At 45.0% G+C, this 15,061-nt stretch overlaps 3 protein-coding genes across 6 annotated transcripts in view; 1 reads left to right on the plus strand and 2 right to left on the minus strand.

Moving 5' to 3' along the window:
• Window positions 1-1,791: 1,791 nt before the first annotated feature.
• LOC146205329 (uncharacterized) lies at window positions 1,792-11,544 on the minus strand. 2 transcript variants are annotated; one of them, XM_084589973.1, is made up of 8 exons: window positions 11,233-11,544; window positions 8,021-10,311; window positions 7,640-7,752; window positions 6,906-7,564; window positions 2,624-2,780; window positions 2,183-2,240; window positions 2,025-2,124; window positions 1,792-1,970 (listed from the first exon to the last, which is right to left on the minus strand). In XM_084589973.1, exons 2-8 carry the CDS (start codon window positions 10,288-10,290, stop codon window positions 1,902-1,904), a joined length of 3,426 nt encoding a protein of 1,141 aa, XP_084446099.1. In that variant the 5' UTR covers window positions 10,291-10,311; window positions 11,233-11,544; the 3' UTR covers window positions 1,792-1,901. The 2 variants fall into 2 exon arrangements, with proteins under 2 accessions (XP_084446099.1, XP_084446098.1); XM_084589972.1 differs by lacking the exon at window positions 11,233-11,544 and adding an exon at window positions 10,644-10,867.
• A 2,016-nt stretch (window positions 11,545-13,560) lies between these two features.
• Ski6 (exosome complex component Ski6) lies at window positions 13,561-14,430 on the minus strand. The gene has a single exon (XM_084589977.1). It carries the CDS (start codon window positions 14,323-14,325, stop codon window positions 13,585-13,587), a length of 741 nt encoding a protein of 246 aa, XP_084446103.1. The 5' UTR covers window positions 14,326-14,430; the 3' UTR covers window positions 13,561-13,584.
• Window positions 14,431-14,636: 206 nt separating this feature from the next.
• Window positions 14,637-15,061, plus strand: part of LOC146205331 (uncharacterized) — a 121,566-nt gene continuing 121,141 nt past the window's right edge. For all 3 annotated transcript variants that reach the window (XM_084589974.1, XM_084589975.1, XM_084589976.1), the window contains exon 1: window positions 14,637-14,909. In XM_084589974.1, the coding sequence (XP_084446100.1) occupies window positions 14,769-14,909 (141 nt within the window). In that variant the 5' untranslated portion in view covers window positions 14,637-14,768. The remainder of the gene's footprint in view (window positions 14,910-15,061) is intronic.

Consider the following 15,061-nt stretch of genomic DNA (forward strand, 5'->3'; position numbering starts at 1 on the left):
TGGTGTTTCTTGAACCTTCTTGCTCCATTAGACAAGCGGCTTCTTCTGTAAACAAACAGCTTTACCACGTGTAGGCATTACTGATGAAGTTTTCGCTTACACAGTACATTTAAATCAAGCTAAACCACCAAATTTTTCAGAATTCACATGGTGTTCGAAAATAAACTAGCATTGCGCAGATGTGTATACATACTGCAAGATCAAGTATAAATTTTATACAGGATTCCATGCACCAGTTTTCTGTACAGGAAGGCACCGTATGAAACGAGGTGAAGGTGCCATACTTCTTGAAGGGACCAGAGAAAAAAAAATGTCTGAACTAACCAAAAGCTCGAATTACTGAATGGGCCTGAAAAAACTGCCAAAAACTATTTGTATTGCAGAAATTTTATCTGATGAGCACTTTTTTTTTTGCAAACTTGCCATAAGACATATTATAGAAAATCATGTAAAGCGTTTTCTCCCAGAAATCGGAGAAGGCTCTTGCTCTTAGTGTTGTCTGTTTGCCACTTGGAGAAATCCTCCTCCCTCGTTGCCAACAGTTACACTTCCTGGAGAATCTGTGTCCTTGACGCCCTTGTCCCTGCACAAGTCCACAGCAGGTGGCGAACATCCACCTCTGCAGCCAGTGTAGAACACTTCGGGCAGGTAGTTGGTTCTATGTCTTGAGAGTCCCATCGGCATGTGACTGACGGGTAAGGACAGCCCCAGCCCTTATCCAAGGGATATGTCCTCCACTCAAGTTATGAGGGAGGGTGTAAGTACACGGCGGAATGAGGGCACGTGTACTTTTCCGCAGAGAGAATGCTAGGATCTGGGCGACACGGGCATCAAAAGGTAGCATTAGTGTTTAGAATTTGGTGTGTGAGGTTGCAAACTTTCCTCTGCTCAGCGTTCCCAACATTATTTTGTGTCCAGTGTATCTGGGTGCACATCTTTATTTCCTTACTAGTGCATCGATCTCCTGGGTAATGCCTAGTGTCTTTGTCACTCTTTTCATTGTTTTATGCTGGCTAAGAAGTCTGTATAGATATGGGTTTTTTTTATGGACTCTACTTTATTTATGGCCTCCATAGCATTGCGGACTGCATAAAGTTCCATCACAAGCAGTCTGGATAACACCTTCACGGTAGTTGTCTGAATTTGAGATGAAACAGAAGTGAACATTTTTTCCCCCGAGTTTGTCAAGTGCTCCGCTTTACGCACCCTGTCTGGAAGGGCCTCTTCTCAAACGGGAAGGTCCATTATCACAAAAAGGCTCAGTCGTGTTACTGAAGGCGCTTTACTGCACATTTCACGCAGTCAAGCATTGCAGAGAAGCGAGCATTGCAGCGAAACTCCGGTGAATTTGAAAATTTTTAGTGTTTGGCAATTCTGAAATATTCGAAAACCCAAGTATCAGTTCTTTGAATATGGATACAAACTGAATAACAAATAGATTTAATTCGTATTAAAAGTTTTAAATATTTGCACACTCCTAATTTTAAGCCCTGGAATAGTTTACTAATAAATTCTGTAGCAGTACACATAACTATAAATGATGAATGTTCAACTCAAATTTTAAGTGATCACTACGGCTCCTCTTTCCCCTTTCACTCCCACCTTCTTCCTTTCCCTTACGGTGCAGTTCAGGTGTCCACAGAACAAGTGTGAAAGATACTACGCCTTTTTTTCCTGTGAACCAATTATTATTATTATCAATATTATTTTGTGCCACATGAATACTGCCAATGTATTCAGAAAAACCTCAACATATAGAAAACACTAAAGTTCAATGCAAACAAAGGCATATACAAAGTTGGGCATTCCGCATCCCCATTTAAATTTTTATTTACAAACAAGTGCAGGTCAACTGTACAGCCAACAATCTGGAAGTGAACTGACTAGAATTGCAGCATCCTTCACAGTTGAGTGAATGGCTTATTAAGTGGAAAATTCACATGGCCTAGTAAAGCCTTCTCTTGAATGGCCTGAAAAAATGAAGAAACATTTGTAGAAGCATCCCTGAAAGACTACAAACTTACCTTTTTGTACAGTTGTGCCATGAGACGATTTCTCCTGTACTGCTGTTCTCTATGCAACCTTTTCTTCGAGTCAATAACTTCTGGCAGCTTTCGATATACCCTAAAAACAAGAGATGTTCCAAATGTTCTGATATATCACGTTAACTTACACAACATACCTTTCAGTTTGCTCACGCATTTCCTTGTGAGTAAAAGTCTTCTTTGTAGGTGCTCCATCTGTAATTAAAATGCTGAATCAACACATGTGGTCACTATTCTTAGTTACTACAGCCTTCAGCACTTTGCTTCGGACATCATTTATTGTGTTTACAATGCAAATAAATGCACGTTATCTGGATCCAAAATTTAGCAGCTTGGCTACCCATCACTTCAGCAGTGAAATTTGAGAAGGGACTTTTTTCTGCTTTTTGTTGTGCTTTCTGCCCTCTCACTTTGCCACTGATAGCTATCAGCCTCTAAGATTTCTACAAACAAAAATTGTGTGCACCCTGGTAATGTTTTTGACTTGACTATACATCACATAACCATGACCACCAAAACTTGGTATGGCAAGTGCACAGGCAACACTGGAGTAGAAAAGGACCAAATAAGAAGCAGACCTCGAGTTCCTGGTGGAAGAGAGTGCACCTGGTTTCGATCCTGTGCCTGTGGTAGCACCGCGCGCTGCGTTCGCCGCCGCTCAGCTAGACTGGCAACTTGAAATTGCCGTGCCTCCGAACGCTTGATCAAGCGACTACAGTGGGCTGCAAATGCTGCCTGCAAGGAAAAAAAAAAAAATATAACACCGCAGCAATGTTTGAACACAATATAAGACTTGGTCGTTTCAGTTCTGAACCATTAGTGATGATTCCTTGCAGATGCACTAGGCGCTGCATCTTCCCAACACATATTTTTGATATGTAAGCCTTTCCAGACATCCCACACATACCAGGTCATAGACACTTTTAACACAACATATGACCCCTAAAAAAAACAATGCTCAGAAACACACGAGCAAGATTGCTGTACATTTGTGATACTTCCCAAGACCAAGCGGTAGGTTAGAAACCAATGGCACTTTTTTCTTGTAGGCAATAATAGCTTTAGTAGGCAAAAACTTGATTTCGGCAATACCACAGGTTGCACGCGTTATGAAACTTTCCACCTTAAAGCTGTTCCACAGCAACGTGCAAGTATTTGCCCTGCCTCACAAAACTACTGATGTTTGCGGGATCAATATTTTAGAGCTCAGATTTTGCCTCACTGGATCCAAATGACCCTGAGTAAAGAGAGGTACACCACTTTCCTTTCTCCCCAAAATCAACTTAAATAAAATATATATATATATAAAAAAGGGCAATGAAAAGGCAGAGTGATCTTGACCTAATTAAGTAGGTGTCCAATTAAAAAAAGAGGCAGATACTGCACCTTCCTTTCCGCAAAAGCCAACTCTAAAAAAAGTAAAAAAAAAAAGAAAAGCACGGAATGAAAAGGCAGTGTTTAAAGTCGCTAATCACATCTGCCCTTAACGCGAAGCTTGAGCACCCCGTCCCCCTAACTTAAACCACACAGAATGTTGCAAAACCAAGCTTAATAGAGCTTTCACTCGTATAACCAGGTTCAAGCCATGCTTAAACCCCGACCATTTTTTTTTCTTTTCAGTTTACGATACAAGGGTACTGAACCATGTCCTGGCGCATGGTTGGGCGTCATCTTCGTATCTTGGATGATCGAGCACTACTACACATGCACATTTTGCAATCCCAACTCATGATCTGTTACATTACTGAAGCTAAGCACAATTCTAAAGTCACCTTGACACTAATGAGCCAGAGGGAGCGAGGCCAAGAAGAGTGCATAAAAAATTTACCTTGAACTAAGTTCAATTGCAAATTTAGGGGTCTCACATCCCAAACCAACATGTGGAATATAAAGGTGCAGTAGTGAAGGACTCATAAAGACGACTTGGTGTTTTTCAATATGCGCCGACACTGCACAGCACACAAGTGCCGTTTGTGCTTCGCTTCCATCAGCATCTGCGTTTCAGTGGAGAAAAGTGGAGAACAATGCTAGATCATGCCACTACTGCCCTTTGGCAGAAGCTCCCTTAATCTGCGATTCTGACCCAACTCTGGTTTTGCATCATGCGTGGCCAAACCACTCAAGTTTTAATGGGTAGGTAAATTCCATTTTTGGTTTCGGATTCAGGTCAATACAACTAATTTCACAAGCTCACATTCACTGGGACAAAAATTTGCTGCACTTGCGGACGCAGCTAAACTCTCTGCCAGAGCAAGTAATACCACAAAATGACAGTTCCGTGGCAAAACCACAATACGCTACCAGGTCGACACTTATCCATGCACCACAATATTGTATTGCACTAGAAAGAAATCAACATTCCACATTCATTCGGCCACCAAGGGGGCCCAATAGATGAATCTTGACAGAATTTATATCAAATGACCTTGTGTATTTCACTTTGCCTCTAATCAGTTCTATTTCTGTCACTTTACTGCATTCATCAACTTGAGATAATTTCATTACTTCACCTAAATAGTACCAAAATGCTAATGTTTGTGTGTTGCTATAGACACTGCTCTACCAGTGCAACAAGCAACGGGTGCTTCTTAAGTCTCTTTTTTTTTTTTTTCAACTAAAGTCTTTAGCACCACACAAAAAAAGTTCAGGGGTCAAATTAAATCACTTATTGGTAATATACAAGATTAAATAGACAATTTCATTTTTTGTCCTACAATTTATTTACACAAATATAGCTATACAACACGTGCACCATTTTACTGCCTTGTTTTCTTCCTTTCAATGGATTGCATCTATCAGGCCACAAACTTGCATATTCCTTCCAAGACTAAAGTTCATAGTTGTGAAGTCACTTTTGCACTACTCCCGCAAGTCTCTGCGATATGGTCTACACATTTTCTACGGTCTACGAGTCATTTGCCTTCCAGCTATTGCCACATAAACATGTCTGCGCCATTACCAGTTTACACAAAGGTGGAACGAACAACAACTCGATTTTTGAGCTCGCATGGCATGAAAACAACTGAAAGTCATCACAGACTTCAACACAATACTGGTACACCCTCCCTAAGGACCAGAATCGCTGTCCAAATCTGTTTGGGCCACTCAAGAACGTCGGTTTGATTTGGTTTGCAGGGTTTAACGTCCCAACGCGACTCAGGCTATGAGAGACGCCGTAGTGGAGGACTCCGGAAATTTTTACCACCTGGGGTTCTTTAACATGCACTGACATTGCACAGCACATGGATGCCACTCTGTTTCACCTCCATCGAAACACATCCACCAGCGGTCAGGATCAAACCCAGGTACTCCGGCACAGTAGTCAGCATGTTAATCACTGCATCACCGCAGCAGGGCTCAAGAATGTCCGTTTTCCATAAGCCTAGCCACGAAGCAAGCCGTGTGAAAGTCTATTCACAACTAACTGAAAACCTGCTCCTTGGAAGCAAAATGCAAGCTTGTGGCCCGATGGAATAAGTGCACTGAAAAGGCAGGACACCATAAAAATTATGCACACTTTTTACACCTACTTTTGTGCAAGGAAATTGTAGAACGGAAAACAGAGATAGTTATACCTGTTAATATGCTTAGTATAAAAGCCACAAGGGCAGTCATGTCAGACACTTTTATAATTTATTTACTTCCCATACTTCTTAATTTGTTAGGCTACCATAGTGGCAGCTTCAGCAAAGCACCACCAGATTTCCTTCCAGTATTACTGTGAAACTGTACACACAACCAATCCAGTACAATGGAGAGTGCTATTTCTCTACCAAGGGACCAACAATTACATTTCAAGGATTTTCTTTTTGCTAAACAATAAACTTAGTCTCCAAGGTGCTCAGTTCCCCCAATGTTAGCATTGCTCTAGAATTTTTAAACCAGTGGATGCATCTGTTTTATGTAACCTGCATGCTAGAAACCATTATCAGTGAGCATGATAGGGATTACAGACCAGAAAAATTGATGAACTAAAAGCCAAAATGGTCCCAGTTGCCAAACAGTGTAGTGCAGAATTCATTCGAGTTTCCATACATAAAGCTGTTGCAACAGTAGCTTACAGGCTGTCACTGGCAGCTTTAGTGGAATGTGGTTATCGATTCAACCAATAAATGCAACAAATACAATTAAGTAAATACTGCTTTTCATCAAGGGGCACAATGAAGACAGCACAAACTAAAATTGCCATCCTGTAAGAAACAGGATGGCAACATTTAACAAAGTTTCACTACATGATGGCACTTCAGCTTATATTATGCAATGTTAGATGCCGAATTAAAGTTTGATTCCTACAATATAAGAGGCGCGCTCTCATTTTACGCCATAATTTTGCAACACAGTCTGGTAAGCTGTCGGTCCCTTCAAAAGGACCATGAAAAGACATTTATGGTCATATTCTAACGCAAAACTTTAGTAGAGATGGTGTTTTTTGGATATTCCAGTTAAACTCAAAATCTCTACGTGGACCCTATAATTTGCAAAGAACTTTTAAAAATTTTTCTTTGCAGCCACTCGCAACCAATTTGGCAGCATCTCGCTGCGCATTCTTAGTCACCGTTGCCAACTGATGAAAATTTGGCAATCTGCGTGAGCCCAAGAGATGCAGGTGCGGTGTGGTGGAGCGCAGTCATGACCCATTTTTGTTCGTTGCCTTGCATGTTGGCATGTGCAGAGTTGAGAGGGAAAAGGAGAGCACCATTTTTTATCACTGACATTGCCGAAGTTACTAAAGCTAGGCTAAAGTTTTGCCAATTTGGAGACAGAATACCGTTTGTGTGCATTTTCCAGTATTAAATTTATCTTTTTGTGGTCTCTTTAACAGGAGAAATAGCCCTAACACAACCTACTGGGAATCATTACCTGCAGGGACTCTTCTTTGCGTGAGGGGTGCTGGCTTCTGCCTTTAGGCGATGATCCCTGGTGTTTGCTGCCAGAGCGTTGACTGTTAGACCCAAAGGGCACCACCCATGCTACAGGACGCTTGGAGGCGGCCTTCCTCTTTCGGGGTGACAGGTGGTCTCTTTGCTTTTTCACTCCTGAACCACCACCAACTGACACAAAGCACCTGTCCTTAGCTACATCGTCTTCACTGCGACAGCTTTCCAGAAACTGGGAAGTTTGTACAGCAACACTGTTTTTGCTTGTGCTTCTACGTGCATCTTCTCTGCTGTTCTTTTCTGTCGAAGTAGTCGGTACTTCAGGTGAAGAAGCTGTGCGACTACCATCAGCTAAAAGGAATAGCTGCTCAAGCCTGTGTAGGCGTTCTACCTCCCTTTGCAGCTGCTTCAAATAGCCATGCCGCTGTCGATCAACCAAGAATCTCAATTTTTCCAGCTCTTTATGAGCCAGGCGCTTCAGTTTGCAACTTTTCCCATTGACCGTCAACAGCTGTGATGATCCTTCGGATGCAGTGCTGTAGGATGTAGAAGAGCTGTGCTGATCACACACTTGTTTCCTGGAAGCAGCTGACAACTCTGGCGAAGAGCATACCTCACTTTCACCTCTTGAAAGCAAAGCGTCTGAAACAGGAAAAATTATGACCTTTTCGCACCTCCACAACTTAATTTCTAAACACAAGAAATAGTGGCACCTACCTTCAGAGTGGCCTCGAGACGGCAGAGTTGACTTTGCTGCTTTACTTAAGGATGGCATGCCAGAATGAGTGTCGCTCATCATCTCAAAAGAGGGTTTGGTGGGCAATCCAATACTGTTGAGCAGTGCAAAAAATAAATGGCAGTTTAAATTTAAGTGCTTGAGCATAGCGTTATTCCAACATCCAAAATTTAACATTACCTAGCCCCATTCAGTAGCCTGATCAAGAATTTTTTGCACAAAAGGTGAATGGCAATGCAATGCACTCGCACACCTAGCCACATTCTGTAGCCTTCCTAGTCTCATCAAGCATTCCTTGCCCGAAAGAGGAATGACAATGGAATGTACACAGCAACAAAGGACACTACATACTGTACACTCACCTGAGCTGGTCCCTCCTGACGAGTTTTTGGAATGGTGCTGATGGCTGCACAGAAAACACTCCACCTGCCTGAGAAGACTTTGGAGCATGGCGAGGTGCTGGACGAGCAATGTACCGCTTTCGTATCATTCCACCAGCAACTGCAGCCGTTCCAGCAGGCTCAGTTGTTGTCACGCCTGTGGCTTCTTGGCACAGAGTTAAGGATGGAAGGCTTGACCCAGACACCACTAGTCTTGGATCACAACAGTCCCGTTTTGCTGTGACAGGATCAGCAGTGCGAATACGAGGGAGTGCACCAGTCTCAAGTGGTGCCACAGCAGGCACATATGGGAAACCACTGCTGAGCCAATGGTCAAGCCGACGCTTGTTGAGCTCACTGCAAGCTCGAGGCAGCTCGGCAGGGGTTGCAGTTCTAGAGGCCAGTCCAGGAACAACTGTGGGAAATCTCATTTTCAGCCTGTTGTTGTTAATAATAGTAAAACCAGTGACATCCAAAGAATCAGAGTTTCTATCAGAAGCATCAGGTGCAGTAATAATATCATGCTGTCTTCTTTCCACCCAACCAATGTTGTCTACTGCATGTTTTCGAATCGAACTTGTATGCTTCTTTGAACTGCTTGGCTCTTTGAGAATTCTGTGGCTATAACATAGCGAAACACTGCTTGCGTAATCCTGCATGGGCATTTCAAAGCTTTCCTTGCTTGCAGACGTCTGCTTTGCACATGTGTGATCCACAACCTTGCGATTCACAAAAGCTGCTTCTCGTTCCTTGTAGTTTTGCTGATGTACCTCTTCAACAGGTGAAACAAGAGACTGCTCTCGCCTTGTTGGTGCAAGGCTGTTCAAATCTTCTGCACCACTGCTTGATACCGACAAGTCAGGTGGCTCCATCAATGCCGTCACACCAGTCTGAGTGGATGTAATATTTGTAGCAGATGCATTGGCTTGGACTTCTGCATCTTTAATAGAACAGGACTCAGTCTGGACAACAACGTCACGAAGATGAGCACCAGCAAACATACACGTTTTTTCTTCTGGTGAGACGCTGGCTTCATTGATGAGAACACTGGTGTTCGATCTGTGAATGTGACTCCCCACGTCTGGATAATGCAGCCTCTCATGTCCATGTGTTCTTTCACTGGCACCAGAATAGCCAATATCTGCCCCGTTGTCCCATTCCAAACGTTTGCTAGATGTGTAGCTTGACAATGAGGCTGGAGATGCCCGTCGTGGTACATCAGCTGCAGAATCATCTCGAGAAAATGTATCAGAGCAGCTATGAAAATCTGTTTCACAAATGGTTAGTTCATGAATAACGCTTTCTACAATGTCTTCAATAGCTGCGTCAATTTCAAGGTGAGAGTCCCAAGACTGAAAGCTGACATCTCCCCATGAAGAAGTTGAGTATCTTGGTTTCCAAGAGCTCGTATCACAAGACTGCTTCTTCAAAAATTGTTCTTTGATAAACTGTTTGCTATCAGGTTCCTTGGTTTTTCCAGCTGAAGGTGGCTGCCTTAGTGACTGTGGCACAACTGTAAGCACAGATTCAAGAGAAAGTGCCAATTCTGGGTTGTTCATTAGATTCCCTTCAGCAACATCACGCTTTGAAGTGCCCACTGCACCTAGAGCATCCTCAGTTGAGGACTGGTTTGTTGAGCACATTCTTGGACACAATGGCGCTGAACTACCAGCCTGTTCCGCTTCAAGCATTTTGCTATTATATGGGTGAGTACATCCATCACCTGGTCCAGAAACTGTGTAGCTGCTACTCTCATGTTCAGTACTCCCCTGTGACGTTGTCACAACAGGTATACTCTCACTGCTGAAAGAACTTGCAACAGATGTTCCTCGAGACGCAGCAAACATTAGAGCCGGCGGCGCAGAGTATGATGTGCCTTGCGTCCTTCCTGATGGGCAGTTGTCGGTCGTTTCCATGAGATCCTTTTTGGTCGTCGGAGCAAACGTGGTCAAAGCAAAGGCGATGCATTCATTTTTCACCTTCTGTTCGTGCGCGCTGTTCGTAAGCAGTGCTGGTGGTGTCAGCGACAATGGCGTGTATCGAGGTATCGTAGTTTGAGAACGTCCACCACTTTTTGCACAAGGACCGATATCCCTACAACTGGTGGTGCTCCAGACGGTTCGTAATGTTGGCAGCTGGCCTTCGCAGTGTGCCAGTGTATCGCTGTCAGACTCAGCATCTGGCGTCGAATAACACAGCGGGAACGAGAAAGCTGACGGAAAACTTGACCGCGCTGTCAAAGGCATCTCCATCTCTCCAGGTTCGCATGTTGCCTGCAGGTAGACAGAAAATTAATTACAACGTATGAAATCGGTACAGCACTAAAGTGAACAGCATTCTGTCAACGCTTTGCGTTGTGTCCAAGGCGCTCGACCAAAGCGACGCGCGAAAGTTCAACTGCAGAATGAACCCACTCGACTGCGTTCGTTCGACAGCGCAAAAAAATAAATAAATAAAAAAAATGAGTGTGCCATTAGAAAAGCCATAAATCCAGCTATTAGCGTCTGGTTTGATCGCTAGGTCAGGGAGCAGTAGCACTAAAATAAAAAAAAAATAAAAAAGCACAGTTGGCAGTTCTGTTATTAACTGAACGACCGTTGCATACCTCGTACACAAGCCGGTTGCAGCCGGGTTCTCGTTTCCTACGTTTGTTTTCAGCACAGACAGAGCACAGTTGCGCTAACGGTACGCCGCGCACGATACACAAATCAACTCCAAACCCACCGCGTTCTAAGCGCTAACGGCCAAGCAAACTCCGCGAGTGTTGTTAGCCCATTAGCGTCTGCAGCCGTTGCTGGAGCCAGCCACAGCGCCACAGCCACAGCCCCACCACGGCACCCAAAGAAAAACAGATAAAGAAAATTAAGCACAGGTGTCGCTGCTATCGCTAGCGGTGCTAGGTTCTAGTAGTGAAATGTGAAATGGCAAAATGTGCACCGCGGTACGGTGCCCCGATGGTGGTGCATACGGTTATCGGTATGCGGTGCATACCTACCCAACTTATGCCACACCTACCCCATTTTATGCATAGCTAGCATAGCCATGTTGAACAAGAAGCCAATGTAAACGGCACCAGAGCCCAAAGGAACATATTTTGTCCTGAACCGCTCCAGCCTCTTGATCCTGTTTTTTTTTTTTTTTTTTTTTTTTTTTTTTAACTGCTGAAAAGTTAAAAAAAAAAAAAATGGACTCACCTCAAGCTATACTGGAGACGCCGTTCGCGCTTCGCCGAGCAGAGCTCTCGGCGGAGTGCTTTCAATCCTTTCGCGAGCCAGTCTCAGAGCGTACACCTTGCGTACACACGAAGCACGCGTCCGTAAGCGCTGAGCACGTGACAAGGGTCGCCCGCCGGCGATCGTTACGTGTACTGTTGAGTGCACAGGACCTTGAGCTGGGCCTCTGGGCTCACAAGGCTGGCAAAAGGCCTCGCAAAACACATAAGGAGGTCATGGTCCCGCACAGCGTTTGTTTTTATCTAGGTCAAGTGAATGTCGTGCGTTACCGCAACGAGCTACCTTTCACTGTGCGCGCTTGCAACTCCTTTCAAAGAGCGCCGCGCGGAAGTTAGCTTACACTTAAATCATTGTTTAGTGGGAAAGGAAAGGCGTAGTATTTGTCTCGCTTCTCGGTGGGCATGCACATATTGTCGGTTATCGAATCCCTATCGCAAACCAACCACCAACTTGACTATCATATTTATGGATGTTGCATGGCCCTGGGCTATTCAGAGTTGCTAATTGTAACTGCTCTGAAAAAATAAATGAATTGAAATTGAATTAGAGAAATGGTATGACACTACTCTAGCTGAACGCTGCACAAAGAACGCATACAGCCTCTTTCACACAGGTAAACTGTGCCTCCCCACCGCCTGGGCCACCAATTTTCGCCGGCTCACGGACCCAGTGGCACTGTACCACTGGTTCTGAAAGCACGGTGTGGTCGCGCACTCCCAGTTTCCCTTAAGTTTAGAGGCTGTTAAAGGGGTTTACCTATTTTTGGCCTCTCTGCTCACGCCACTCATGAGGCAAGTATAAGGCTTACGCCTGAACGAAAAAAAATCGTGCTACGTGAGAAAATGTCAATTAGGCCAAGCTGCAATGTCAAAACTTTGCAACTTTCGTGCATCGCACGAAGCCGGTTGACATGGCAAAAGTTGGGTGCAGTGCTATATCGTAACATTAATAATAATAATAATTGGTTTACAGGAAAGGAAAGGCGCATTAACTGGCACACTTGTACACCTGAACCGCACCGTAAAGGCCCGTTCACACTTGCGACTAGCAGCGGTCGCGCGACCGTTTTGGTCGAAAAGCGACAGTCGCAAATGGTCGCATCGGTCGAAAAGCGACTGCCGCGGGCCGATCGGGCACTGCTCGAATTTCTAGTCGCGCGACTACTAGTCGCAAACCATTTCACCAATCAGCGAGGTCCCGGAGTACTCGATCGAGCACCTTCTCGATGCAATTAAAGAATACCCCTTCCTTTTCAACAAACGGCATCCGGAATTCAAAGGCAGGGAGAAGGATATGGCCTGGGAGGAGATTGGAGAGATATTCGGACTATCCGGTACTATGAACTTTTGAGAAATGGGTTTTTCACGCAGGCGCAACATTTTATATCGACACCGTCTATTCATCGTCGGCGTTCTCGCCTGAAAAAGCTGAAGTGTCTGGCAAGCGGCTGCTACCGACGTTCGCTGTCAGCGCCCTGCAGCTTTCCTACTCCCAACTCGTTTTTCGTGAAGGCGACAGTCGCAAGTGTGAACATAGCTCCTCTCCTCTAGTCGCGCGACTGGTAGTCGCGCGACCTCATCTAGTCGCAAGTGTGAATAGACCTTTAGGGAAGGGAGGAAGGTGTGAGTGAAAGTGGAAAGAGGGGAAAAGGAGTCATAGCGGAGGGTTTCGGAGTAATTTCGACCACCTGGGGCTCTTCAACGTGCGCTGACATCGCGCAGCACACAGACGCCTCTTCGTTTCGCCTCCATCGAAACACAACCGCCGGCAGTTGTAATCGAAGCCGGGTAATCCGGCACAGCAGTCGGGCGAATTACCATTGTGGCATTTCACCACCGCGGCGAGGCCAGTGGTGAATAATTCTATTTCTTTACCTATATTCTGCACGATCCTGGCGTGCCGTCCCTTCACTAACTGCAATAAAGGGAGGGTGACCCGCGAAGCAATGGGGCAATGGCTTGTCGCAACAACAAAAGGCTGAGTGCAGGGAATGGGAGCGGCATTAAGCGTTACAACAGAAGTCTCCAACACAGCATACAACGTCTGCCCCCAAAACATAGCGAGAGCATCTGCTCTATGCAGATATGAAGACTTCTAGACTTTTGCAAATGATCCATAGCAGCTGCTGACGCGCGACGTCATCTGCCGTTGTGATTTCTGAAGGAAACACGCAGGCTACAAGTTAAGCTACCATTCGCATGTCCCCATTGTATCACTAGCGCTAGCACACGCCGCTAACGGATGACGGCAATGAAGGTGCAAAAGGTTTAGGACACCTAGACGCTAATGGAACTGGCCACTACAACACAAGCTTTATTCCCATCCAATGCACGAGCCAACCTGAGCAGTATGTTCTTTCACACGACTGTCAAATATAGCATGCACGTCGGTGCAACCTTTGACACCTGCGTCCAACATTTTCTGCAAGTGGTCCAGGTGAACACGAGAAGTCATTTCCAGAAGAACCATTTCCTGTGACTTTGGGAGCACAGCCACAGTAAGCTCGGGGCCACGCATGGACTCTTCAAGGTTACTAATGTCGACAAGCGGGACACCTTCTACAAATCCTACTGAGCACGCACATACGTAGTCCTTCAGTGCAATTCCAGCGTCGATCAGCGCCAAAGTGGCAGCATTGATGCACACACTCAAGGTGCCCCCATCCGATTGCAGAGTTTCCACAAAAATGTCGATCTGTGATCGGGGATACAACTGAGTCAGAATGGAAGCTTCAAACGCTTGCTGAATGTGCAGGGTCATTTCTTGCGACTTTTTATCGCCTCGTGGACGACGCTTTCTTTCCAAGGTGCTGAATGTGGCCATGCTGAACTGACAGTTGACAATCACACGGTCATGAAATGAACGCGACCGGCTGCCTCTTGGTTCGTGAGGACCGTAAACTGCGGCGAGGACTTTAGCATTACCTTGCTCGATGTAAGCTGATCCGTCGGCTTGACCGAAAACACCCAGGCGACAGGCTATTTTCCTTTGTTCAGACGGTTTTCGACCGTCTAAGCGGTAACCTTCATCAGACAAAATTTCCAAACCCGCCATTCTGCTACTTTCACGTACACGTGCTTCGACTAACTTCACGATACGCACAAGACACGCATACGCGCACACAAGGTTGGCGCCGTTGCCACCGTTGCCGTTACCCCGTCGCGTCGCACCCATGGTCGTACCGTGTCCTATGCCTTTAAAAAAACAATGCTTAAATGCTAGAATATATAAAATAAAATAAATGTTCTTAGTAAAATATAATAAGTATCGTGTCTATTCACCGATAATTTTACGAAGTAACGTTTTTACTGCAGTACACTTGCATTACTGCCATCTGGGAGTTGCGTCTCACGTTTGTACTCTGAAATGGAATTCTGGGATAAGAATTTACGCCATGTTGGTAGTTGCTGTCTGATACCAGTATTTACATCGTGCGTGTAAATAAAGCCAGGAGAGTTTTTTTCTGAACAGATCAAGCACCAAGCTCGCCTGTTACGATGAGTCCGGCGGAGACGAAGAAAACCAAGCGACGAAAGAACAAGAAAGTGGTGCGTTCTACAGGGAAAGAGCAGATTGAAGGCGTAGGCATGTCTGCAGAAGTTGGCAGTGCTAATCCTTGTATTGGCCATAACTCAAAGGTATACATGATCCTCCGTTTCCTTTCCTTTCTGTGTCTTTTGTTTCTTGTCATTTGGCACTGGGAGTAGTGAGATCGAACCCGCGAGTGCGCCACTTGATCATTTGCTTGTGCTTTACTGTACGAAGTATGAGAAATGCGTCTCGGGGTGGG

The sequence above is a fragment of the Amblyomma maculatum genome, chromosome 1 (assembly GCF_055883805.1).
Source record: "Amblyomma maculatum isolate TAMU_Amacu chromosome 1, ASM5588380v1, whole genome shotgun sequence".
Classification (NCBI taxonomy): domain Eukaryota; kingdom Metazoa; phylum Arthropoda; class Arachnida; order Ixodida; family Ixodidae; genus Amblyomma; species Amblyomma maculatum.

Excerpts from the sequence above, each read along its gene's own strand:
- LOC146205329 (XM_084589973.1), bottom strand. The coding sequence starts at position 10,290 with ATGGAGATGCCTTTGACAGCGCGGTCAAGTTTTCCGTCAGCTTTCTCG. Across the intron at positions 2,781-6,905 it reads GCAAAGAAGAGTCCCTGCAG|GCAGCATTTGCAGCCCACTG; the intron begins GTAATGATTCCC and ends TTTTCCTTGCAG. Across the intron at positions 2,125-2,182 it reads ATGCGTGAGCAAACTGAAAG|GGTATATCGAAAGCTGCCAG; the intron begins GTATGTTGTGTA and ends TCTTGTTTTTAG.
- Ski6 (XM_084589977.1), bottom strand. The coding sequence starts at position 14,325 with ATGGCGGGTTTGGAAATTTTGTCTGATGAAGGTTACCGCTTAGACGGT.